The sequence below is a fragment of the Lithobates pipiens genome, unplaced genomic scaffold (genome assembly GCF_037356315.1).
Source record: "Lithobates pipiens isolate NorthernLeopardFrog02 unplaced genomic scaffold, aLitPip1_a1.2 Scaffold_3, whole genome shotgun sequence".
In the NCBI taxonomy this organism is placed as follows: domain Eukaryota; kingdom Metazoa; phylum Chordata; class Amphibia; order Anura; family Ranidae; genus Lithobates; species Lithobates pipiens.
Window position 1 is genome coordinate 77,511,663 of NW_027507790.1, and position 23,060 is coordinate 77,534,722.

The 23,060-nt window shown below is 40.4% G+C and overlaps 1 protein-coding gene across 18 annotated transcripts in view; it reads left to right on the forward strand.

Annotated features, from left to right (window-relative positions):
* Positions 1 to 23,060, forward strand: part of NCOR2 (nuclear receptor corepressor 2) — a 640,543-nt gene that overhangs the window by 585,627 nt on the left and 31,856 nt on the right. For 14 of the 18 annotated variants that reach the window (XM_077461842.1, XM_077461827.1, XM_077461839.1 and 11 more), the window contains 7 exons: positions 103 to 351; positions 2,149 to 2,295; positions 5,698 to 5,802; positions 5,926 to 6,094; positions 6,927 to 7,447; positions 20,184 to 20,327; positions 21,066 to 21,196. In XM_077461842.1, the coding sequence (XP_077317968.1) occupies positions 103 to 351; positions 2,149 to 2,295; positions 5,698 to 5,802; positions 5,926 to 6,094; positions 6,927 to 7,447; positions 20,184 to 20,327; positions 21,066 to 21,196 (1,466 nt within the window). The remainder of the gene's footprint in view (positions 1 to 102; positions 352 to 2,148; positions 2,296 to 5,697; positions 5,803 to 5,925; positions 6,095 to 6,926; positions 7,448 to 20,183; positions 20,328 to 21,065; positions 21,197 to 23,060) is intronic. The other 4 variants (XM_077461838.1, XM_077461844.1, XM_077461845.1 and 1 more) reach the window with 2 other exon arrangements.

Genomic DNA, 23,060 nt, shown 5'->3' on the forward strand with positions numbered 1-23,060 from the left:
TTCATTCACTAGAGGCAATTGTAACTGAACGTTTTGAATTGTCTAATGTGGTTTATTTTTTATAATCTTTTTTTTTTTTTTTTTTTTTTATCTTTTCTACAGCTGCCTATTACTTACCCAGACACATGGCTCCCAATCCAGCTTATCCCCACCTTTTTTCACCATATCTCATTCGAGGATACCCAGACACTGCTGCCATGGAAAATCGCCAGACCATCATCAATGACTATATCACCTCTCAGCACATGCACCACAACCCTTCAACTGCTATGGCACAGAGGGCAGAAATGCTGCGTGGGTTGCCAACAAGGGACCCTGCCATGGCTCTCAACTACACAGCAGGTCCTCGAAGTATGCACAGAATGTCATTTAGCTTTGTGTCCACTACAACTTTAATTTTCAGTATATAAAGCTGATTATTCATCATGGCAGGTATAATGACTGTGTTCTTAGCTTGGAAACCATGATGTCAGCTGATGAGCAGACTCAGTTGTTTCCATAAATATAATATTAATGATCAGTGGGTACCACACTCCTCTCAGGAGCATTTGGCATGCTTAAAGAGGATTTGCTGTACTTTCTGGCATTGTAAGGATAATTTAATATGCTTTAGCATGTACAAATAGCATGCCAAGATGCACCCTAAAATACAAGTATGCAAAATTTACAAAGCTACATTTCTAAACAGCTCTTGAATTTATTTAGTCTTTGTTTCTTGCAAGTTTTTATTTTTTGTATATGTGTATGTATGTGTGTGATGTGAGATATGAATATATATATATTCCCTCTGTAATTGGCAAATATCTGTGCAACCTCTGATTTCAATCATATGAGAGGCAGTAGAATCCCAGGTTCCCAGGTTGGAGCGATGTCCACCCACCAATCAGCCAAAACATGAGCTGTGGGTGGCCCTGCAAGCACAACCTAACTTGGCAAAAGTCAAATTAAAAATTGACAGAGCCAGGAGGATGATTATTGGCTAAACAGTGACCGCATTTTATCAAATACAGCTGCCTGAATACAATATCCAACAGCTGAGATTCCTCTAGCCATGCTGTTAGTATGGATAGGGGAATCAAACATTTCTTTGCTTGTTTAGCCCTTAGGCCTCATGTACACTGGACCTTATAACAATGTTCTAAAAACACCAGTAGCTTTGCAGTGAGTTTTTCAACATTTTTGCAATACATTTTTTTTTCAGCATTTTATAGCTTTTTTATTTTTATTTTTTTCAATGGGATCAAAAACGTTAAAAAAAAAAAAAAAAAAAAAAAAAAAAAGCCTGGTGAGCCGTGTTTTTGAGCGTTTATCAGTGTTTTTTCGGTGTTAACTGTTTACAGCTTAAAAACTCCCCTCGGAACCCACTAGCTTTGGGGTTTTTTTTACAGCCAAAAAACACCCCAGCCAAAACAGTTGCTAACAGCCTATGTGTGCATGGACGCATGGATAACATGCTGGAGAGTTTGACTGTAGGAAAAAAAACATCTGTAGCCAAAAACAGCATCTGTAAAAACATCCAGTGTGCACGAGGCCTTAGACTGACAAGACAAAATTGAGCTGTGTGTATTTTAACTTGAACTGGACATTTTATAGATAGGCAACTCCTATCCTCATATTGATTAGTGGTTCCAAATTAATAACTACTGCAGTAGGGAACAGACACAAAAGATACACTCCGCATCTTTCCAAATAACTGTTCTGTTTTATTATGACGCAATTGAAGGTTTTTATACACATGATTACGTAGGTATCACATTAATATTACAATTGTACGTTTATGGTAACAAGGGGCGTTATATAGGCAGGCTAATTCTAATCAGGACTCGAAAGAATGAAAACGTACTGAAAAAATTATTAGTGCCGTGTGCACAGTGAGGGCAGTGTGCAATACATATAAAATGGAATACAATTATATACAGAACTTACACATTTCCATTACAAACTTGAGAGGAGTTTTTTTTTCCCTGAAATATGTACAGTTGTTTATAATAGATATAGCTGGATATAAGTGCATTAAGTTTTGGAATTAGATTGGATACAGTTATTATAACTATGGTCCTTGTTTTTCTTTGTTAAATTATTTTTGCTAGCAAATAAGCATTTGACGTAATGTACTCAATGTCTGCTGTTCTCTTTTATTACTTGCAGGAATTATAGATTTGTCTCAAGTGCCACTGCCTGTCCTAATACCTCAGTCTGCAGGCTCCTCATCTGCCACCATAGATCGTGTCACATACATCTCTGGAAGCCCACAAACTTTTAGCAGCCGTCTCAGTAGCTCACCTTTATCTCCAGGTAACTACAAGAACATTTGTCCAGCTAAAACATGCAGTCACAGTAACAGCAGTTTGTTGAGACATAGTTACATAGCTGGTAAGGTTAAATAAAGACACCAATCCATTCAGTTCAGTGTGTATGTGTGTCACTTCCATTTTCAATATCCCTGTACATTGTGTTTGCTAAGAGATGTGTCCAAAAGTTTTTAAAATGTATCTACACTCCCAGCTGACACCACCAACTGTGGTGAGTTCCACATCCGTACTGCTGCAACAATAAAGAATCCCTTATGCAGTTTAAAATCAAACTGCTTTTCCTTCAACTTCATGAAAAAAATGTTTTGTAAAATTGTCTACAGTCAATCCTTTTTTCTCTGTTCTGGTTCGTATAAGGAAGTATTTGTTATATTTCTTGCAATTAGTTTACTCAACCCCATATTCTAACTTGTAGGCCCCCATCTGGATATTGATAATATGATAATAAGTAGCACTTTATGTCATTTATACCTGATTTCATTCTTTGGTTATAAGGAAGGTCAGTGGAAAAGGAAGGATTTTCAGGTGGAAAGTGAAGGAGAATGGTTGCTATATTGTAAAAAAAAAAAAAAGTATCAGTCATTTGAAATCACTTCCTTCACTTGTTTGCCCACCTGAAATCATAAAATCTAGGTTCTCAAACAATATTTTCTTATCTATTGGGGAACACCGGAAGTCTTTAACCTACAAATTATCTTTCTGCCTAGAGTAGGATCAGACACTGGCCAACAAAACTGTAGGCCTGCCCAGGATAACCCTCCCACTACCAGTATGCCTGTTTTTTGCTTGATGAATATATTTCCTTCAGCACTGATTGCTGCTAGTAAAGCTTAGTTGTTGTCTTTGAGTACTGGACTCTGAATCGGTAGCTTTTCACACCACATTCTGGCAAAAGGGAGATACAAAGGATTTTCCAGGTTCAGAGCAATTGGTATTGCCTCAAACCTTGCTCTGAAGACTCATTTAGTTAGCAGATTGGTCAGGCCGAGCACCAGGCGCTACCTCAATTATTGGGTCTTTGGGCATCTTTAATCCCCTGCTAGTTGTGCCACAGAAGTTCTCTTATTCGATGGCTTCTCCGATGGCCAAGAGCCATGTGAAACTTCAGTCTTCGATCCATCCCTGTAGCCTGCAGACGGTTATCTCCAGCCATCAGACTCTCTCCTGCTTCCAGCTGTCCAGGGTCCTGTCTTTTTTTTTCTCACTTGCTGGTCTACAGAACCCCTGTGTAAAATGTACCTGATCCGCAAAGCCTTGAGTGACACTATCTCTTTGGACCAGTTCTTCACAACAGCATCAAGAATGCTATAGGGAACACCCATCTTCTCAGTGGAAGAAGCCTGATGTACAGACCGCAAAGCCTTCTTCCCACCGAATCTGTTAAAAAAAAGAGTCCCATTTGCTTTACTTTTTTGCCCCCTACATCAAGACCCCCAAGCCTTGCTCCCTGTCCACCCACAAGGTCTGGAATTCAAAATCTGTCAAGTCCCCAGGTGTTCTCTAACTTTTCAGTAGGGGATGTTTGTTAATATTTGCAAATGCTAGTGTTCGAGAGGTGCTCTCCCAGGGCTACAAACTGGGTTTTCATTCTGTGCCACTTCCTCAGTTTCTCACCTGCAACTTTCCTGTGGCACCGTACAGATTAACAGATCTCTGTCAAGCCCTCTCAGTTCTTTTAATTCAAGGCGTCGCTGCTCCAGTTTCTGTGACAGAACTGTTATAGTGATTTTAATCCAACCCTTTCAGTGTGTCCAAGCCCTAAGAAGGCATTTGCCCCATTCTAGATGTCAAAATTGAAATGTCTTTATTTAAGTCAGAAACTTCTGCATGGAATCTACCAACTTTGCTATTGATTCCCTACACACTGGGAACTTTCTAGCTCCTTTTGGACTTCAAATGTGCTTGTTTACATATCCCCATCTCTTCAGTGCATCAACAATGTCTCTGTTTTGCTGTGGGGTCTCTACTTTAGCAGTTTGTGGCCCTTCATTTCAGCCTCTTGGATATTTACCAAGGTGCTGGTCCCTATTCTCTTAGTCGGACATCACCACTGCTGTTATGTACAAGTAGGAACCAAAAGCCTCACAATGGCAATGTTGTAAACCGCAGACATGAAATATGAACAAAGCATAAAGGTGACAGAGAAGGGAGCTCCAGCTGATTGAAGGCCTTAGCTCTGTTCCTGTGTGCTGTGGGATGGAGAGGGGGTGGGGGGTGTTCCTTTCCTGCAATCAGCTCCCAGAACTCTCTTCACTGAGCTCCGCAGAGTGCAACTCCAGCTCTCCATCTCCCTTTTTTCTGAATGCTTACCAAACTTTAAAAATTCTGGACTTTGAACAGATGAGGAGGAGAGAAGACTGCAGAAAAACAGGTAAAGCTTATCTAGGAGGATGTTTAATCTCTGTGTATCACCTGAGGCCCGTCATTACACTGGGTATGTGTCCATGTTAACAAACCAACACTAACTGAACTAGTGTCTGTGACTCTGACCACTTTTCAAGGCTCCGGTTTATTCAGTTTACAGACTGTTGGCCTTCTCACTCTCTCTGATTAAGTCCTTTTTCAGGAGAATTCTGCAATAAGTCTCTCCACAGCCCTCCCACTTATCCATTCCCCTGTGACTCTGGGATCCTTATCTGGTTCTTGCTGCACTTCAGAACCTATTAGAGACTTTTCTTTCACCATCTAAACTCTTAAAGTGGTGTTCCTTGTAGCCATCGCCTCAGCAAGATGAGTGTCTGAACTGGCAGTCCTATCCGCAAATAAACCTTTTCTTGTTTTGCATAGGTGCAAGGTGATGTAGAGGCCCAGGAATACTTGCCTGTGGTAGCTTCTGCTACTTAAGTCAAGCAGCCATTGTTCTTCTATCTCTCTGTTTGGCTTAAGTTTACCAAAAGAAAAATTTTCTTAATTTGCTGGATGTTCAGGCACGAAGAGTCTCTCAGCTACTGCTGCTTTCAGGGAGCATGACTCTTCCTGTCATTTTCATGGGCTGGTTAGTGTTTGCTGTGTTTGCTACCCTTCAGTTTAACAGCTTTTGGGTACCCAAATGGTTAATGACTTTCCTCAATGGACAAGAAAAAAATGTTTTGTAAAATTCTTTTATTTCAGTTCCATTGAGGGACACAGATCCCACCCCTCTGTGCTTATAATCATTCTCTTGCTCATGCTTTGCTACAAAACTGAAACATGCTGGTAGTAAGAGGGGTTATCCTGGGTTGACCTTTTTTGTGTGCCAGTTTCCTATCCTCCTATAGGCAGCAGTGTAACCCAAAGTTTAGAGACTTCCCATTTCTGTCAATGGATTCCAAGAAAATAATTTATAGTGAACATTCTATTGTACTGTGTTTGTGGTTCTTTTACAAGGATTGCATTTCTGTTACAGCAACAACCACACATATGACCAAGCAGACCTCAACAAACTCTGACCGAGAAAGAGAAAAATCAGTTCTTACAACGACAATAGAACACGCGCCAATATGGAGGCCAGGTAGGTACTCTTTTGTGTTTCATCTCTTCGTTTCTTGTTGTAATAGTTGCATTATTGAGTTTGCATACTTCATATCAAGGAATACTGCAGATTAGCCTACCTATTTACTCTGTGCCTTTTCAGGGACAGAACAAAGCAGTGGACGGTTGTCGTCACAGAGTCACAGCCACCAGCACTCCCCAGCATCCCCACGGACACATGAAAATGTCCAGCAACGTCCCAGCGTTCTTCATAACACGGGTATGAAAAATCTCATGACTGGAGGAGAAAGCATGGCTTCAACTGTATTACGGTAAGAAGCCTTATTGGCAGAGGGCATGGGAATGTAGGCGTTTAAAGTGAACATTTTCTCTACTGTGCATTGTGATAGAGGTATGTAAGTGAATTGTAGGATAATGGAAGTCTTATCAGAGCTTTGAGTCCAATGCTTGCTGTGCAGATGCTAGGTAAAAGTTTTGCCTTTAATTATACTTTGAAAATCAGGAAAATTTCAGTTCTGTACTGTACTTTAACACTATATCTCCAGTTCAATAGTCTTCTTGAAAGTTTTAGGGATATTTCACACAAGCGGATCCGATCAGGCCCTCCATTGCCCTCTATCGTTTACACCTGCCAACCTCCGATCCTCTAAAAAAAAAGGACTTTCCCCATCCATCTAGTGGATCGGATGACCGTGGGATGGAAAGAGCCAGGTTGTCAATTTCTCTCTGGCCGCCCCATAGAGAACAGCATTCGGTGTCCAAGTCTGTTCTGCATGAGTGGAGCAGACACGGACCTGTCATCAGCCTGCTCGGCAGGGATCAGCGGACAGATTCCCCTGCTGAGCAGGCAGATCTGCTGTCTCAGTATGCCCCATGTGAAAGGGGATTTGGAGAGTACAGGGACTTTCAGATGTTCAGACTAGTGTTAGTTTCTGAGCTTGTATCCCAGCACATTGGAAGACCAAGGTTCAAGCCACAGATTCTGAAAATCTGTTCTTCGAACAAAGGTAAATGCAATTCACACAGAAAACGTGTGTGACAAGTTAGAGTGCAGAGACAATTCAGTGTAAAATATTCTAAAATGTTTTTTTATTTTTTTATTTTTATTTTTTTTAAAGTAAAAGGCTTGTATTTTCCCTTTAGAACATCCTCCAGCTCTTCACCCATTCGGTCCTCTGTACAGTTTTCCTCTTCGTCTATGCGTGCCACTAGTGAAAGAGAAAGTTACCAAACTGCAGAAAATGCTATGCTTCAGAAAGAGATTGCAAGGACACGAGAAGGCAAAATTGATCGCTCGAGAACTGAAAACTTTTACAATTCAAAGCTGCCACCAGCAGCCATTGAACAGACATCACCAATTAAGAACATGGAGTCCAGGCCTCATCCATCAGCTGTGGCTAATTCAGCTCACCAGTATAACAACGGACAGGGGAAAAGCCAACCTCTTCAGCCCCTGGACCAGACAGCAGTGCCAGCCAGTGAGCAGCACAATAGAGACAAGACCCCAAATAAACCCTTTTCCATGCAGGAACAGGAGCTCCGATCACTCGGTAAGACCACCATGACCGCGGCCAACTTCATAGACGCCATTATCATGCGTCAAATTTCTTGTGATAACGGGAAGCGAGAAAGACCCTCGCTAAATACCAGCGCCAGTAGTGATGGTAAGACACACGGGAGCAGGTAGTTCCAAGCTTGTAGCCTATATATATTCTTTATTCATATTTTATATTTATATACATATATTATATATAAATATAGTGTATACATTTAAAATTCTTATATACATATATATATATTTATATATATATATATGTATAATATAATATTTTTTTTTTGTTTTGTTTTGCTTTTGGTTTTTAATGCACGTACAAGTGATTGGCTTTTTTCAGCTTCCCAGTTTGTTTTTGTTTTGTTTTTTTCCCACCGCACACAAATCATCTGTCTGATTAATTTAATTTTTGTTTTTGAGGAATCATTTTGTTCTCTTTTTTTGTTCAGTTTGTGCTTGGCTGACTTTATTCAGTTTAAATTGTGGTGTTTTAATTCCAAATCTTTGAAACAATAGCTTTGGGGATACATTCCTTGCTGCATTGTGTTGTGCCTCTCTGAGAGAATAAGGGTTTTTTTTTTTTTTTTAAATAACTTTTATAATGCGATTTTAATTCTGGAAAAACCCTACACTATACCTCATACATTGTTACACATTTTATGTATTTATTGTGATAGTACAGTTATGGATTTGAAAAATCTGCCTTTTAATTGAGATCATAGAAATCCAGAGGCAGCTCCCAAGAAATTATTATGGCAAACTGTTGGTAATTTTCTGGATTTTATTGTAGTGTTTATTGTGACGAATGGGCGAGCTTTCACCATTTGGTGCGTTGAGAATATGACTTGGGTGTGCGTGGACAGGCTTTTTTTTTTTTTATTGCATCAGAACTTGTTTCTAATCCCTCTCAATCAATGGGGATGTAAAAGCAGGTTGATGCATCTTAGACGGCTGTCAAATGTAGGTCAGAAAGGGGTCCACTTCAGGTTAAATGCACATGTTCACGGATGCTGAGTGATCTCAGATGCTTCAAAAACTGACCTCAAAGTCAAGCGGAGTGTACCTGGAAGTAACCTGCATTTGCCCATCAACCTTATTGAATTATTCATTTCCGAATAAATGTTGATGGAAGCTAGCTGGTCTTAGTAGATTCAGCATACATTATGTTTTAACACTATGGGGTTGGTCTGCAAGTGGAAAATAATGTTTCAGAAGGAAGGGTAAAAACATTTACATTAGGGAAGGTTAGTGTGGGGGATGGTGTCTTAGGAAAGGTAACAGTTAGTGTTAAGGATACAGGTAGCAATATTGTGAAAATCGGGATTACAGCAGTCCTGCATTGTAAGGGAGGCAATAATCTGTCAACAGCCCAGAGCACTGGAGGATGGAGGGAACCGGAAAGAACCATCTGCCAGAGGTTAAAGGGGTAAGGTAAGTAAAACTGCTATTATAACTTACCCTATACAAAATTAACATTTAAAATGATTGTAAAGGCTCGTTTTTTGTTTTTTTTGTTTTATTTTTTTAAATAATCATGTTAGACTTCATGTACACGGTACGCTTTTACAACCTCTCCTGAACGATTTAACTTGACAGTAACCCACGTTTTAAAACGTCCGTTATGCCACGTTTGCATTTAGAAGCGTTTTAAATATATGTATGTATGTATTAGGGCTGCAACTAACGATTATTTTTATAATCGATTAGTTGGCCGATTATTGTTTCAATTAATCGGTTAATAACCTTTAAAAACAAAAAGTGTGGTGTATAATTTTGTTAATATGTAAAGTTTAAAAAAAGGTAATTTATTCTTAAATATCTCTATGCAGTGGTAAATATAAATAACCAACTATATGGTTAGGGAGCAAAATCTCGAATCCACTCTGAGAATAACAGACAGAAGAGAGATACTGTATATAATATTAGAAGAGATATACTGTATATACTATTAAAGGGTGAATCTAGTAAATATCATCAGACTCGGAGAAAGTTTTTTTTATTTTAAAAAAACTGTCATTTTAAGAACGTTCGTTCGATTTATTTTAATTTTTTATTCCATAATGCTTTTATTGAAGAAAAACCAGGAAAAATGAACAATGAACAAATTTGTCTGAGCAAAACAGTTACGTGTAACCAATGGTTTAAAGAGATACACAGGCTTCACATCTTTCATCAAGAAATCTATTTTCTAATCATTAGTGGGGTCAAATCGACGCTCGTTTTTAACCACAGTGACGGGAAAATTTGGAAATAGAAAACTTCTTGGTAAAAGGAATTTTCAGACAGTGTATGTGGTTTTCGTTCAGAAAAAACAGAATCTTAAAACCAAGTGAAAATTTCAAACATGCTTTCATTCAGCGAATGTACAAAGATTTTTCGTCTGAATATTCTCGTCTGAAAATTGATCGGTGTGGCCAACAAAAGGCTCGGTACACAACTATGCAGTTTGCTTTTGATCTGTTTCTGCAGTGCTTTTTGCTGTGTGTTTTGAAGTTTGCACACATGATTTTGCTGCGATTTGCGTTTTTGCATGTTTTTTGGCCAATTTGTTGGGCAGAGTAAAAAACACAAGTTGCTGCAAAAATGCATTCTGCAGCTTATCCATTGAAGTTTCCAAATACACAGCGGTTGAAAAAAAAAAGCATAGATGTGAACCTGTCCCTTAGGAAACCATGATAAATGATCTGTAGTGCGTTTCTGCAAAAAGCACCAAAAAACACATAGATGTGAACCAGGTCTAAGACGTTTAGTAACATGATGGGGTTAAAAAAACAAAAATTAGCCCTTTATAGTAGAAAAAAGCAGATAATCGCTACTGTAAGGGGTTCATTTTTTTACTGTAGAACTGTGAAAGTAATATTTACAGTAGCGATTATTTGCTCTTTTTGTACTATAAAGGGCTAATTTTAGTTTTTTGGGGTTTTTTTTAACCCCATTATGTTACTGGCTGATTTAATCTATTATGAAAATAGTAATCAATTAATTTCATAATCAATTGGTTGTCAATTGATCGATTCATTTTTTCAGCCCTACTGTAATCGGGTGTGTATATCAATGACATGTCACACACAGCCCCTCCCCCACAGTTAGAATCACTCCTAGGACACACTTAACCCCTACAGCACCACCTAGGGGTTAACCCCTTCACTGCCAGTGACCTTTTTACAGTAATCAATGCAGTTGATCACTGTATTAATGCCAGTGGTCCCAAAAATTTGTCAAAATTGTCTGATGTGTCCGCCATAATGTCGAAGTGATGATAAAAATAACTGATCGCCACCATTACTAGTAAAACAAAAAAATTATCAATAAAAATGCCATACACACTATCCCCTATTTTGTAGACACTATAACTTTTGCGCAAACCAATCAAATGCTTATTGCGATTTTATTTTTTTATTTTTTTTACGTAATCTACATATTTTGGATAAAAATAAATCGCAGTAAGCTTTTATTTATTGGTTTGCGCAAAAGTAATCTTCTACATATTTTTGGTAAAAATGAAAAATAAATCGCAATAATCGTATTATTGATTGGTTTGCGCAATAGTTATAGCATCTACAAAATAGGGGATAGTGTTATGGCATTTTTATTGATATTTTTTTTTTTTTTTTTTTTTACTAGTAATGGCAGTGATCAGTGAATTTTATCATGACTGTGACATTGCCTAAACAGAGGGAAAAAATGTTTTGTTTTTTTTTTATATTTTTTGGGGGATATTTATTATAGCAAACAGTACAAAATAATGCTTTTTGTTTTGTTTTTTTAAAATTTGTGGCTATTTTTTTGTTTATGGCGCAAAAAATAAAAACCGCAGAGATGATCAAATACCACCGAAAGAAAGCTCTATTTGTGCGGAAAAAAGAACATCAATTTTGTGTGGGAGCCACGTCGCACGACCGCGCAATTGTCAGTTAAAGCGACGCAATGCCGAAACACAAAAAGTGATCTGTCAGGAAGGGGGTAAATTCTTCCGGGGCTGAAGTGGTTAAAGTTTAACTCCACTTTCAAGGGGGGAAAAAATGGCAAATAGAAAAAAATGTATAGCATATACAATTGTGACACAAGCCATATTATCGAACGTTATTAAAAATTACCTTTCCTTTTCAATCTGCAGCGCTGTATTTTTCTGTAACTGCAATGCTACCTGGAGGTGTTGTGTACACAGAATGTGACTTTGCGTATGTTCACCCATGAAACAATGAAAAACTTCAGTATACTATATAGGCAGCACTTTAAAAGCCCCTAAAGGTCATCTGTTTATCATTATGCAGGGGTTATGCTATAATTATTGCTCTCACTCCGGTGTGCGCGGTGATACATAATGTCTAGGGCAATCACAAGTGCCAAATCACGTGCATTTTTGTGTGTGTGTGTGTGTGTATGTATGTATATGTGTGTGTGTATATATATATATATATATATATATATATATATATATATATATATATATACAGTATACAGCTGTCTGTGTGGGGGGGGGGGGTACAGTATACAGGTGTGTGTGTCTGTGGGGGGGGGATTTACAGTATACAGGTTGTATGTGGGGTGGGTGTACAGTATACAGGGGTGGGGGCAGGGGGTGTACAGTATACAGGGGTGGGGGTCAGGGGGTGTACAATCCAACCCCTGGGCACAGTTGGATGCAGACAGCTGTGTAGGTAGATCAGTGTCTTCTTATCACACACGAGGCAGTCAGGCTGTGTGGATAGGTGACTCCCTGTCAGGCAGAGTGTGATGAGTACGGAGCCCCATCCCAGCTCCTCACATCAACGGACATCGACTCTGCTCTTCTTACCGACCATACACTCCGCCTTCTTCCTGACCCTGGATGTCCAACCCAGCCTCTTCCATGACCTTATACAACTCTGCCCTTTGGAGTTCCTCATTCATCTTCCCTGCTAATCTGGACAGAACATGACTCAGCCCCCTCAGATCGCCTTCTGAGAAGTTACTGAGCGATCTGTGGGAACGAAGGGGGGGGGGGGCGATGACTTACTAAAGGAGGGGAATTGGAGGATGTCGGGAGAGGCATGGCACACCATCACGATTCAGCTGCTCTCTGGTCTCAGACGATTATTTTCAACACCCCTAGTGACTGTGGCTGCACTCTAGGCAGCAGAGCGCCCTAGGCAGCTGCCTATTTTGCCTAGTGTTAGCGCTGACCCTGAGTAAACCGATGGATTTCTTTTTTTTTTATGACCTGCAAAGTAAAGGTATAATGTGCTAGTATGAATCACGTACTAGCACATGATGTGAAGCCTTCCACCGATGCATGGTCACCGCTGGAGGAGGCACCCATCTTCACCCATCTTTCATCCTGGTCTGCGGACTTTGGCTGTGTGACTGGGAGCCACTGGTCACAGCACAGGGCTCTGAAGGAACAGCACAGGTGGCTGTTCCTTCAGAAGCCGATGATGTCATCAGCTGCATATTCAGTAAATATCTCCTAAACCATGCACGCTTAGGAGATATTTACAGTACCTATAGGCAAGCCTTATTATAGGCTTACCTATATGAGGTACAATTAATCAATGGGAGTTTTACAACCACTTTAAGATGTAGGCTTTAGAAACCTGCTAGGTCGTTTTGTTAGGTAGTATGTAATGGCCAGCAAAGAAGCCAAATATGTTTTGAAAGCTTGCATCTTTTATAACTTAATGCTGAACTGTGGACACAAAACTTTTATTGAAATATAGATTTCTTTAGTCAAATGATAAAAATCCACTTGCATAGCATGACATGCCATTGCAAGCCCAGATATTACATTGAAATAGTAGCAGTGACATAATCACTGTCCTGAGAGCAGATTTGTGGATGGGACCATCTACTACAAGTTGCCTACAGAAAACTACAGAGGGACAGATACAGGACCAGTCACCCAAGGAAAGTAGAAGTTACAAGTCCTTATTACAAGAAATGCTTGCAAAAAAGGCAAAGTGCAAGAGTTTTTACTTATGCTGGATTATAACAAGATCTGGAAGAAATGGACAAAGGACATGCATTTTTCCTGCATTATAAAATGCTGGTCATCGCAAGGACACACGGAAAACAATTGTTTACTGTGTATCTCATTCGTACTACAATGAAGCCCAGAGCAGCGCTGCAGTGTCCTGCGATAAAATGCAGACATGCTACATTTTATCACATGATGCTGTAGAAGAGCTCAGTGCATTGCGTTGCTGTACAGTGATATAGATGAAGTATACGTTTGAACACTTTAAATAAAATTTGTACAAAAAAAAAAAGGGGAGCTGTGTGTGTGTGTGTGTGATGCACTGAATTGATCGCACACCACACTGCCCCACACCACAGTTGGGAGCGGACAGTTATTGGAGAGAAAAAGAGTTCCAGCAGATCTCCCTTCCTGGGTGAATACAGCCTAAGATTTAAGTAAAAGCATGCATAGCTTTTGTATTTGAACGATAATAATTTAGCCCGAAGTTCAGCTTTAAAGTAGAATTCCAGCTTACTTCTAACTAGCCTTTAAATGTCCCCTCTCCCCCTTCTAGCAGCTATGCTACTAACCTGTGAAATACTTTTAGCTTTAAAAAAAAAAAAAAAAAATTTTAAGTAAAAGGTTCAAAAAAGAGCAAATAATGCTCGCATACAAATAATGTGCAGAACAGAGTCTGAATGTCCATTCATTCGGGGCAGTTTTTAACGCAGGGCAAATAGGGAAGCTGCCCAGGACCCTTTCATTGTTGTGGGGCCCTAAAGCAGCTGCTACTTGAGCTTGTGCTGATCAGTCAAGCGGATTCGTTTTCTCTTTGTGGTAACTTTTTATCCAGCTCTGCACAGGTTAAGTCACGTCCTCTACCGGCCCCGCGCCTTCCCCTTAGCTCAGTCTGAGTGGACTTAGTCTCTTCCCCGGTGATGTGCTGCATTCCGACCCTCCCATCCCTCCTCTGCGGGTCGCTGACTTTGTTCTGCACAGTGAGTATACTGTCTCCCTTGGAGGCGCTGCCTGAACCAGGCTCCTCCTCCCCCTACCTCTGATCATAACATTCCCAGGAAGTCTCAGCTGCTGTATAACTTCTTGGAAGGGGGGGGTGGCACATCTTCTGGGTGTTGTAGTGCAGGGCAATGATTGGCTGCTTCTGCAGAACTTCTTGGAGGGGGGAAGGCAGGGCTGCTGGGTGTTGTAGTGTAGGGCAGTGATTGGTGGCTGCAGAACTTCTTGGAGGGGGAGGTCAGGGCTGCTGGGTGTTGTAGTGCAGGGCAGTGATTGACAGCTATGGGTTGAACAATAACCCCCCTCCCTGCTTCTTCACCCTCAACAGTAACCCCCTTCCCACCTCACCACCTCTCCACCACTAAACAATAACCCCCCACATCTCCACTGCCAACAATAACCCCCCCCCCCCACCTCTCTACCAACAGTAACACCCCCCCCCCACCTCTCTACCAACAGTAACACCCCTCCCACCTCTCAACCGCCAACAGTAACCCCCCTCCCACCTCTCAACCGCCAACAGTAACCCACCTCTCCACCGCTAACAATAACCCCGTCTCCTACCGCTCCACCGACAACAATAACCCCCCTTCCACCTTTGCACTCTCAACAATAACCCTAATTTCTGTAGAACCAGCAGTGCGCTAACGGTTCATGAGTGGCAACGTAGTATGTGGGGTTATGTAATAATGGGGGTAGTATAGGGAAGGAGATCCTGTGCAGTGATGGGGGTAGTATGTGGGAGGGAGGTCCTGTGTAATTATGGCAGTAGTATGGGGAATGGGGGTAGTATGGGGAATGGGGGTCCCGTGTAATGATGGGGGGGCAAAAATGCAATTGGGGCCCAAGAAAATGTTTGCCCAGGGTCCAATCAATATTAAAGACTGCCCTGCATTCAGTATAGTGTCATAATACATGGAAGGATCATGCATACAATAAAAGCATACCACAAAGGAATACAAAAAGCAATGAGGATAGGATCATTAGAGTATCATTGGGCCATAAACTGTAAAAAAAACAAGGCATGTATGTGTAACAATCCATTCAGAACTAATGTACTTGGTCTTGCAAATACCCTAAATGACAGGTGATATGGTTTGCTCAAGCTCTACCCATGGGGTGCACATTTTATGGAATTTCTTTGGGCAACTCTTGGCCTCATATGTCAGTTTATATCATGTAATCTGATTGATTACATTAAGCAAAGAAGTTGTAGGAAGAACCTGTGATTTCCAGTGCACATCTATAGATTTCTTGGCATAGAACATAACAAAACTCAAAAGAAGTTTTGTGCATGCTCACTGAACTACGCACCTGTATGGGTGAAAGTTTTTCAAGATATTATACTTATTTTTATAAAAAAATCATTGTACCAGAAAACAGATTTTCTGGAACAGCGGAGACTATCGTCCTCTATATAGCCGTATATGCATTGCAAGGGATTACAAACATTAGGCAGTTGTGTGAGAAAATTAATAAAAGCAATTACCACAGACCAATAGGCTCTAAAAGATGGGCACTCCCAGACCTTATGGAACAACGTGCCATCCATGGATGAGCATTTAGAACACACAGAGGAGGGCAACTTACCCAGGCAGAGGAGACAGGGAATATAGTATGATCTGTAAAGAAATTGGGTTTGGACAACCTTATTCCTAGATGAAATGACAGGGGAAACCTGTAGAAGAAGGATTTCCTGCCAGGTTTCCTTCGTGGGATCTGGAATATCTGTTCTCCAGTTAGAATCCTAAGTCAGAGGACTTTCACTTGTGGAATGAAGCAGAGAGGAGTAATATGTGGAAAACGTAGGTGAGGAGAGATACATTGGTCAAGCCAGATTGTGTTGCTGCAGTATGTCATAGTTGTGAATACCAAACTAGGCTGTGGAGGGAAGATTATAGTCCCACTGGAAATCTAAAAAGGGAGGAAACGTACCCGTGGTGAATAAATGGGTAAATAATTTCACTCCACGCCTAGACCAGAATAATCCAACAGTCGTTTGGAGAAATTCCCTTAGACGTGGATTATGCCAAAGAGGAGCATTAAGGGAGTATCCTCCTAGCAGCCCCAGAGGTAAGTAGTTTGTACCGGTTTACTACTTACCTATTTCGAGGCGCTCCAGTCCAGTCACATGATTTCCCCTGTGTTAGCCAGTGGAGGCTGCACAGGAGAGGAGAGAGTACACCAACAACGGCTAGTAAAGCCATGAGTGGTGACGTCACCCATAGACTTCAATGGCCCATCCATTGTTTGCACTTCCTCCTCTCCTCTGCAACTACAATGGCTGATGGGAGATCACATGACTGTACTGAAACAGCCTGAAATTAGGTAAGTATTTACATAGTTTACAGGTTAGTTAGCAGAGGTATTTGGAGGGAGAGGGGACAAGTTTAAGGCTAGTTGGGTATAACCTGGAATTCCACTTTAAACTAGCCAGTAAAGGGTACTACTTAAAATCCATACTTCCTCATCTATGTTGGATAGTTTAAAAAAGACACAAGTCCATCTAGTTCAACCAAAAAATACATAATAAATCTCATACAATCCCATATACACAATCCTATACCCACAGTTGATCCAGAGGAAGGCGAAAAACCCCAGCAAAGCATGATTCAATTTACCACAGCAGGGGAGGCAATCGGATTTTCCCTGGATCATCTTCACCTATAAATGTCAGTACCCAATTGTATTATGTACATCTAGGAAAGAATCCAGGCCTTTCTTAAAGCAATGTCTAACAGTTTTTCACAGCTACTGCATGTTTATTTGATTTTGTTTTTCAGTATGAGTCGGTTAACATAAATTTTTCAGTCTCAAATGCTATCTGTAAAAAGGTTTAACGCTTATACATGTGCTACCTCCTATAGGCCAGTATATATTGCATTAGGCATTCCCATTTTGCAAAAAAAAAAAAAAAAGAAAATAAATAACTGACGCATGCTGCTGCTACTGTCTTAACTTTTCCTGAATATGACCCAGATGATAGCCCCCAATTTCTGTGTGTGTCATTATCATAAGACAAAGTTCAGCCAAAGTGCAGTAACTCCTGTGTCCCGATGATCCCAGGAGAGGCTGCGGCATTTGGTGATTCCATCGCCTCCAGGGGATTAGCTGCTCTCCTATTTATGCAGATTGTGGGTCTAACTGCTGGCAGATTGCAGTCACTCTGGGGTGGCTTGGCTTGGTGGCGTGTCCTCACTGTGACATTTTTCAGCAATATTCAACATCTTATAATCATGCCAAGCAGTATCCTACATTGCCTGCTCTGGTTCTAAGATTATCTGGTTGTGGAAGTTAATAGCTGTGCAAAATGTCCACTGTGTGTGGACCTTCCAAATTTGTTATAGATTGCAGCCTAAGTGCATGTATAAATTGAATTTTACTGTACAAGTAATGAAGTCTTTGCTGCAGCGCATATGGTTCCGATGTCTGCTAACAGGTTACTATGAAATATGTATATTTTTATACAATAAAACCGTACCTTTTGGAGATTAAATTCTTCTACCATCCAAGTACCTTGAATACAGTACTAATTTTTATAGCTGATTAATCTTAATTTAACCGTGTTTCTCATATAAATTAGCATTTTCTAGCAATCTGCTTTTAGTTTTATACTAAAAGTAAGGATGTACATAGCTGCATGTAATTAAAGTGGTTGTAAACCCTTACAAACCACTTTGACCTACAGGTAAGCCTAGATTAAGGCTTACCTGTAGGTCCAAGAAATATCTCCTAAACCTATACGGTTTAGGAGATATTTACCTGAAGACGGCCACCGCGCAGGCACACTGGGTAAGCCGCAGATCGCGACGATATGCCGCGAGTGTCGGCTCCCGTGCGAATCACATCGCCGGAGCAGCAAGACCCACCAAGAAGATGGACGCTTGGAACTACAGGGGACAGCGGTGACTTCGCTGTCTCCTGTGTCAGGTAAGTGACACATAATGGACTACTATGTGATGCATAGTAGTCCATTATGCTTTACCTTTGCAGGGAATGAAAGAGGAAGTAAACCCATCAGCGATCCCGATGTGCTCGTGTCACCCGGACACGGCACATCTCAGATCGGCAGGAGGGCTCTGTGATTGGCCCTCATGATCACATGACGGCCGTGTCCAATCACGGCCGTCATGTGATGTAAACAAACAGCCGGTTGCTAGGCAATCGGCTCTCCTCTCCTCACACGGAAGTCACCGCTGAGGAGAGGAGAGCAGAACGCTGCAGCCGGCTGATGATCAGTGGGTATGGGCTGCTTTTTACAGCTTTTTACTCACTGATCACCAGTGTAGTGTAAACACACAACACACCACACAGTACAAACACTGTCCCCAAAACACACATGTCCCCAAAACATACATGTCCCCAAATAATAAAAACACATGTCCCTAATAATAAAAACATGTCCCCCACATATGTCCCACTAAAATCACATGTCCCAATGATTATCTGCACACATATGTACGTGATCACCTGCACACATATGTACATGATCATTTGCGTACATATGTCCGTGATCACACAAACCAATTATTATACACTTAACGGAATTTTTTTTACCAAAAACATGTAGCAGAATACATTTTGGCTTAAATTTATGACAAAATTTGATTTTATTGGATTTCTTTTCAAATAGAAAAAAGAAAATATTGTTTTTTTTCCAAATTTCCGCTTTTTTTGCGCTTATATCGCAAAAAAAAAAACGGAGTCGTGAATAAATAACACCAAAATAAAGCTCTATTTGTGCGAACAAAATGATAACAATTTCATTTGGGTACAGTGTAGCATGACCGCGCAATTGTCACTGAAAGCGCTAGAGCGCTGAAAGCTGAAAATTGGGCTGGGAAGGAAGGGGTGAAAGTGCCCTGTATTGTAGTGGTTAATATGGCCCCAAACACAGTTAAATTTTGCCGTGAGTGTAGTGTGACAAAACACATAAAAATAACGCAAGCCAAGTAAGCATAGAATGCATTAAGATGAAAAAACCTTAAGGCTTTAGAACCACTTTAAGCTGAACTCCAGAAAATGTAAAATCTCCCAGTGGGGCTTTACCTGCACTGCTAGGGTTAACTGCTTGTTCAGTCCATGGGATGTGAAAAGAACATATCTGATCCTCTGCTCCCCAACAAGTGGCGCTCCTCTCTGTTCTGCCAGTGGACTGTCCCTCAATGTCCTATTCAGTGCATGGCTATGGTCTGTAAATCAGTCTTGAAACCTTAGCCAGAGCACAGGGGAGAAGAGGCTGTAGAGCCAGTCTAGCAGTGTGGATAAACAAAACAGTTTTTCATGGCTCCCCTAGGGGTAAATGAGCAGTATGGATGCAGGCCCAGAGCAAGGAAGGATTTTGAGTTGAGCCCTTGTGGATTGAATTATTATTTTTATTTTTTTAATGGTTAATTCTCCTTTAAGGTGGGGGGCATGTCCTATGCCTACATACGTTTGTTAGTAGGTGTCCCTCATTCCCATCTCAAAATGTTGGGGGGTATGGGTAACACCTACATACAGCAGCCCATGACACTCGCAAGGGATGTCACTACTGACATCAATACTTTACTAATAATGACAATGCTGCAGATCCTGCTTTTTTACAACTCTCAGTATCCGTTACATTTGTACCTGTTGGCATCCTCCATGAACCATGGCCTAAAGTAAAGCTCTAGTCATACATAAGTTTCTGTATCCAATCCTGTGCAAGGGAGACCCTTTGCCAGGAGCTCCTATTGTTTGTCTTAGTGGTAGCACCATTTCATTGAATCCTCTTTATGGATTCTAATATTCAGAGGGATCTTGGCCATCAAAGTGAACACATTTTGCACAGCTGCATTGCAGTGACTGTATTTAAAGGCATGTCAATGTAGATTGGATTGAAATACTTAACCTCTGTACATCTGATTAGGATATCCATCTGGATACAGCCCTGACAGGCATGATGCAGTTAGCCCTCTGAATTCTCCTCGCATGGCTCATGAGAAGCAAGGCCGGCTTTCTGTACAAGACCCTGACAACGCACGCATAGAGCTTGAATCCCGACACAAACAAGGTGATTGATTGTACACATACATTTTAAATATATAGTTGCATATATGTTATGCTGATGAAGTAGAACTCCGGCCAAAACGATTTTTTTAAATATTTGTATAGAGAATGTAGGAGAATTAGGACCCCTGAGATATTTTTTAACCCCTTTACACACTGTAAATATTACCCTTTCTCTGCACGTAACATATACAGAGGATACGGTAATATACATTCTTGCGTACACCTCCCTGATCCCTCAGGAGGGAGCTGCAAACTACTATAACAAGTATAGAGTGGGAACTTTCATTAGTAAGTGATATTGCTACTGTACTGCACTGCAGGCAATTAAATAGAATGGAAGGTTACACTGAAAATGAATAATAACACTAATCACAATATTGTTTGATTTAAAAAAAAAATGTGATCTGAATAAGTAATATATGATTACTATCAACAGTTAATAATAAATTAGTAAGATCAACTTTATTTTTTCCCGAGCACAGTACAAAGGACAAGGAGACAACAGTTGAATATAAGGGAAATTTAGATTTTACTATCCATATAAAAGGAGTTCTTTTTTTTATTTATTTTTATATATATATATATATATATATATATATATATATATATATATATATATATATATATATATATATATATATATATATATATATATATATATATATATTTTTTTTTTTTTAACTCGGATTAACTATATGCGTAATTGTAAATATCTTTTGCATCTTTTTTTCCCAAACAGCATCTATGAAGCATTTATCAGAAGGACATCTACGGCAGAAAACTGATGGCCAGCAATCGCCTTGTCACGCGTCACAGTCTGGGTCTCATATGAAAAGTCAACGTGTAGTCACCCTGGCTCAGCATATTAGTGTATGTGTTACCTTATCATTGTTATCATGAGGAAAGCAAAGCAGGTCTACGACTGAGGTGCTCATAGGAAATGTAAACGTTTCTAGCAATTTCTGCTCCAGTGAAAATTCTCAAAATAGTAGTTTGCAACTTTAAATGAAGCACCCACTAAGCAGAGTAATATATAACATGTTCACAGCCATCACTGGCTTATTAATAAAGTGGTATTAAATCCAAAACCAAACCTATATTATTATACAGCTTACTAATACTTAAACATGATGTTTGCATTAATTTTATTTTTTAGGCTTTATTTCCTTAATTTTCACATGCTGATCTGGATAGTAAGTCTGTTTTTTCCACAGAAAAAAAAAGCAGACCTGCAGATGTAGCAGTTAGAGGGCTGAGGACAAATTATTTACCACTAACAGGGGTGCTTATAATCAGCTTTTATTTATTTATTAAAACCTTTATCCCAAAAGGAACAAAAATGGAGGTGTAACTTATAAATTGTGAGCTGAAGTTAGGCTTCAATTTGTTAGTTTATCTAAATCTACTAGTACATCTAACCCTTCCCTCCCTAAGAGCCCTATCACACAAAAGGGGTTAAATCCGCCTGCAAAACACTGCCGGAGAGGCGTTTTGCTGGCGGTATCGCAGTGCTGCCCCATTGATTTCAATGGGGAGGAGCAGTGAGTTCACTGTTCCAAAGAAGCTGCTGGCAGGACTTTTTGTGATGCCCTGCCAGCGCACCACTCCAGTGTGAAAGCCCTCAGGCTTTCACACTGCAGTGCATAGAGCAGCTGTTTTAGGGCATTTTGCAGGCACTATTTTTAACGCTATAGCACCTACAAAACGCCCTCAGTGTGAAAGGGGTCTTAGATGAATAATGCTGCTGTTCAAAGGTGCCACTGTGCTCTTTCATCCAGAGTGGGGGACACTTTAATACTGCAGGTGTGTTACTGACTAGATCATCAGGTGAAAGCAGAGGGGGAAAAGCCTTAGGGCCAGCTCACATCGTAGAAACAGTCCGGATATGTTCCGGATGCTTTTCTGCATGCGTGTTTTTGGTGCGTTCCAGTGCGTTTTTGATGTGGTCCAGTGCATTTTTTCCCCCCTCCTTTTTTTTTTTTGTTAACCTTACATAAGGGCGTGTATGTTCCAGTGCATTTTTCCAGTAAATTCCAGTGCAGAAAAATGCAGCGTGTTACGCTTTTTTTCTGTAACTGACTGCACTGCTGTTAACTATGCCAATGAAAACCATATAACCTACTATGGAGCACCAGCCGCCACTGCCAATAGTTATTCTAGATGAAACTGATCTGTGATTGATTACGCTAAAATGCTATATGGTCTTGTCTTCTCTATCAAATGATTCACTCCTTCTTGCAAAGACATCTTCTATGCCTCTGCAACAAGTGCCATCCATATTCATCTATACAGCTTGCTGCATGCCTACTAGAAAAGACGCCTGCCAAAATTAAATGTGAGGTTTAAGTTTTAACCCTCGTAATGCAAGGGAAACTAATTTAGTTGCAGAAGTTTGAGGATCATTATGGGATCTGATTGGATTTGTCCAGCATTGAAGTCTCAGATTACTTTCATAACAGACCTTGGCCAATCAGACGTTCAGAAAGACAGCCAGCCATATTGAACTATTATGTCTCCCTTTATTAGTGCAAACATTTATCCTTGTGCTGATTTCTCAATTTTGATTAGAAGTGACTGGGCTCATTCCCTGTTCAGGCTTTCCCTGTTGTCCAGAGTCCCAGCAGAGAGAACTCCCCTTAGGCCCCTTTCACATGTGCGGATCCGTATTCAGCCATCTGCTTGCTCAACGGGGATCGCTCCATTGATGCCCACTGAGCCGGCGGATGACAAGTCC